This window comes from Haliotis cracherodii, unplaced genomic scaffold (genome assembly GCF_022045235.1).
Source record: "Haliotis cracherodii isolate W230 unplaced genomic scaffold, xgHalCrac1.p SCAF_18, whole genome shotgun sequence".
NCBI classification, from domain to species: Eukaryota; Metazoa; Mollusca; class Gastropoda; order Lepetellida; family Haliotidae; genus Haliotis; species Haliotis cracherodii.
In genome coordinates, this window is record NW_027266273.1 from 17,503,586 (window position 1) to 17,508,470 (window position 4,885).

The 4,885-nt window shown below is 44.0% G+C and overlaps 1 protein-coding gene across 1 annotated transcript; it reads right to left on the reverse strand.

Moving 5' to 3' along the window:
* Positions 1–806: 806 nt before the first annotated feature.
* Positions 807–3,359, reverse strand: LOC139465626 (amine oxidase [copper-containing] 2-like). The gene has a single exon (XM_071247329.1). It carries the CDS (start codon positions 3,357–3,359, stop codon positions 807–809), a length of 2,553 nt encoding a protein of 850 aa, XP_071103430.1.
* Positions 3,360–4,885: the final 1,526 nt, after the last annotated feature.

The window sequence follows — 4,885 nt, forward strand, 5'->3', positions numbered from 1 at the left end:
GGGTTAGAATTTGTCTTCATCAACCCATGCTTACAAGAGGCGACTAACGGGATCATGTGGTCAGGCTTGCTGACTTGGTTGGTGCATGTAACAGTATCCCAGTTGGGAAGATCGATGGTCATAATAGTCAATCACTGGATTATCTGGTCCAGATTCGATCATTTACAGACCGCCGTCAAAGCTTGAATATTGCTGAATGTGGCGTTAAACAACAAACTAACAAAGCCTGGTTCGCTAATTGGCTACGCAACGTCACTTTTGTATTGACACCAATCAACGTATTGTTTCTCTCCATGTTATTATACGTCAGAAAAGAGGAACGACTAGATCGGAGAGTGTTGGTTGGTTTGTTGTTTAACGCCGCACTCAGCAATATTCCAGCTATTTGACGGCGGTCTGTAAATAATCGAGTCTGGACCAGACAATCCAGTGATTGCTATCATGAGCATCGATCCACGCAATTGGGATCGATGACATGTATCAACCAAGTCAGCGAGCCTGACCACCCGATCCCGTTAGTCGCCTTTTACGACAAGCATGGGTTGCTGAAGACCTATTCTACCCCGGAATCTTCACGGGTCAGATCGGAGAGTGGGTAAACAAATGAAGAAGTTATGATTATATTAATCTCTAATTAAGAAAATAACTTTCTTTATATGGAACATGGTTTACATATATACATGAACAGATTGTATGACACTACGTACATGCAGAATGACATCAAAAGAAATATAGAGACAGAAAAAGATTCACACAATGCAGTCAAATAAAATATGCGATGACTACAATTAACACTCAAGAACACGTTATTTACAAAAATAACAATCATCGTACGTTGGCTCTAAACACGACTGAAACGTTGGCGGTCTCTCGGTAATAGAATGGTCTTTGGTATCGACATACTGGGGCATGTCAAACGAGGCTGTGCTGTCAAAGTAGTTGAATGGTTTTAACACAAAACTGGAATGGGCACGAACAGTCATTGGCACATCCTCTGAGGTCGGAACGTGAAGGAAACCTATACTAACCCACGTCACTAAATCCGAATTTACAATTGGTTCATCGTTGATCATGCGGTCCATTGACACCAAAGGGTCGGCCAGTCGGTTGAGATCATACGCTCCTGTAAGATATGCCTCGTTGTCCTTGTGCTGAGTGACCATACAGTGGTACTTCGTGTAAGACACAGCATCCATCACTGGGTGAGATTCGGGGACGACCTGCGCTGCTGACGTCTCGGGTACTATTCTATAGCCTCTCTTCGCACCCCATTTGTTCTTCTGATTTTCATTGACAATTGTCCAGAACTGCGGTCGGGCCATATCAATTTTCAGCCCTGATTCCTTCTGTAGGGTCTCCCATTCAATGTATCTGGTCTCGTTGTATAAAAAGTACGATGGCTTTTTCGCAATGTTTGACTGCGTTTTTAAAGCTGTGAGAATGTCGCCTGCTTTCCAGTGAATTACTTCAAAGCTATTATCAGTTCCAAGAATGTCCAGATCAACTTTAAAACCAAACGTGTGGTCATGGAGGGCCCCATGTGTGAATTCTCCTAACCTGTACCCAAACGGATCCGTGGTTTTATCAGTGCCAGCGTGGGGATTCGAAGGATCCCAGAAGCTTGCCTGGAGATATCCCGACGCCATGGCCTCTGTCTTCAGATTCCCGTCCAGGAAGAACATGAAGTCAATAGTGTAATCATAGTTTCCTACAGACATTGGGATTCGAACCATGAGATGATGGTTTGCGAGACCTGCTGCGTATTTGTCCTTCCTTCTCCACAAAGCTTGCTCACCTGCAGATTCAAACACACAAATCGCTTTGGCTGAAACTGGAGATTGGCTATAGCTGTTAAACCAGGTAGCGTCCAATATGGCGGCATGATCAGGGCAGTCAACTCCCGGGATGAGGTTTTGAAATTCCCCAACACCAAACGTGGCGTCCATGTAGATGGTGTTGGCTCCTGAAGACACGTCGGAAGCATACACCAATACAACGTCGTTCAATGAGTTTTCATACACGATTCTCTCCCCCTTGAATTTGACGTTGAAAATACTGGGACCTCGGAACTGGCTTGCCCCGACAGTGAAGTCCCATCCCATCCACTTTATATTATGGTCGTTGATAACAAACCGATGCCCTGAAGGGGTGTACGATCTGGGAGGGGATTTAGTAGATGCGTATTGTCTTCTCTTGTCAGAGTTCTGTTTAGGGAAGGATGTTGCAAAAATGGTCTGGCGGTGTCCTCTAGGAAAGGAAAATGTTTTGATTGTGCCATTTTTATAAGCTGACAGCAATTCTTCAGCAGAGGAGAAGGGACCTTGATTGAGGTAATAGAAGCTATGTGTGTACCAGTTACTTGTGTCAACGCCGGGATTGTGAACAGTGCCTGTTAGAGGTAGGGGGTGGAGATCGCGTCCTCTCGCGGTACCTTCAACCTGCAAAGTCATAACAAACCGGGTCTCTCTCTCATTTGGTTGTAAACCGGGTGGCGCCTGCGGGTGGAAGGTTAGACCGCCGTTTGGATAATAAGCGCCATCAAAACTATTCTGAAGCAACGGCCGCAGTATCGCCATGGCTCGTGTAACGTGTTCTGTCAGGCCGTCCCATTCAATGCCGTCTCTTGGTCTACTGTTATAGGGCAATTCTCCGTCAATATACATGGCTTGGGCCGTCATTGATTCTCCCAGTGGCCCTACTCGGTATTCCATAAGATCTGGAATGTTCCTGTTTCCTCTGTGTACATGGACATCGGCAAATCGTCCAGGAGACTCCTCACCTTTGTCGAGATGCTTCAGGGCTCTGGATTTATGAGGTAGGTAGAGTGACATGCCATAGATATAGCTGTCCCTCAAAGATGGCGTTCCATCAGCAGATGATATAAGTCCCTGGCGCTTCATGAAGTTTCGCACCTGATTCATTTCCTCGGTAGTAAGAAGCTCAAATAATCCCTTACCTTCAGATTCGTCTGTTTTAGTGATCATCTTTCCAATCGAGCATTTAGGCGGCATGTGTGGCGGTGATGTTGGGGTTGGGACAGGCCGAGGGGAACTGGTCGCTGACGTCACTACTGGAGTAACCATCTTATCCCCACGTTGTTCATGAACTGATGGTGCTGTACATTCTGCCAGATTAGGGTTGAGAGCAAAGTATCCTATGACGATGCCAATACCGAGTCCTGTTATGAAGACAAGAATGGCAAACACCTGTGTACACACTGTTTGGCAGGTGCTGCCTCGTGTTTTGTTAGACCTTGAGCCACTGTCGGACATTTGTAGCTCGGAGTTCGTCCGGGAAAGATATGCAGTGTCCTTCATCTCAATGTTTGCATCAGGGGTGAAGGAGCCGTTGACAGGCATCGTGGCCGCTACGCTGTTTTAAGTAAATCTGCAAAAGTAAAATGTACACGTAAGTTAATAAAGCACCGTTAAAAGAGCAGGTTTGGTAACATTATATATAAAATCATAACCTATATTTTTATATTATAATATGTCTCGTTTTATTTCTGCTTATTCTGGTGCAATGCAGTTGATATAATGAACGTTTATGACTACATAAAACATAATACGTAATATGTAGATCAAGTGCCTTCCACCACGAGAATGTGTGATGCATCTAAACTAAATGTTGGCTGGCACGTTTGCCATGACCATCCATACCTATCAGTCCCTTTTATATTTCCACAATCTGACATCATTCTCTTACATACGCTCATTATCTGTATTGTTATTGGTTTGTGATTAAGATGTGCAATCAGTTTATTGTTCATGTTATGTGATCACAGTTGCCATGTTATTGCTGCTGGCTGGCCGATAGCCTGTCAAACACGGACAGTGAGTAGTACTCAGTTAATACCATAGCTAGCAGAGCATTACCGGAACCTCTAATCCTGCCAGTCGCCTGGCCAAGACGGAACCAACCAGTTTCACCAGTTGGTTGGTTGTTTGTTTGTTGTTTGACGCCGCACTCAGCAATATTCCAGCTATATGACGGCAGTCTGTAAGTAATCGAGTCTGGGCCAGACAACCCAGTGATTGACATGATCATCGATACACGAAATTTGGTCATCAGGCTGGCGGTCTCTGATTTACTACAGTACAGTATCGGGCATCACCAGTTGACGTGAATTCAATGGCCAACTGAAGCATGACAAAGATTATATTTTCCTCATTAATAAGATTCTTTTTTCATCTCGTAAGTTCTATTGATAATGGTAGACCGGTCTGCTTTAACATTTTGTGTTAGGATCCTTTCAAGGAATTTTTTTGTAGGGAGGATTTATTTACTCCCTCAATAGCCATCAAAATGTTCGGACTACTTCAAATGAACAGTTTACATTTTTGTTAAGAATTGGTTTTGTCACCTTTTCCCCCAAAAATGTACCCTTGTTTTCGATGGTTCAAATTTTGTTTCCATATGTCTCAGTAATTTTCAAAAATTAAAAGAGCTGTTTGAAGACATTAAGGTGTTTCGGATATTAAGGGCAAGTTTGACAGCATGTCTAGTCTGTCATACAGACCCTGAAACAAATATATCCAATGCAGCCCATGCAAGTCTATGGTTGGCAAGTCTAGATTACTGCAGTATCTGAAAATGAAGAAAGTCTCTGGGTTCCTTTATGTTATATTTAATAACTGTAATTTAACAACCGCTTTTCTTCTGTAAAATATGTTCATTTCAGAGACTAGATGTAAGTCTACCAGCATGCTGTGCGACCATCCTTACTGGCGGGGTAACCTCATTAGTCGGCTCCTACAACAGGTAGAAGATAACGGGGACTTATCCTGCCTCTGGAGTGGGAGTGTCTCACGGGGCTGACATGGATAGGATTAAGGTTGTTTGACGGCGGTACCTGTCTCGATTTTTACCAGGCCGACCTACTTTC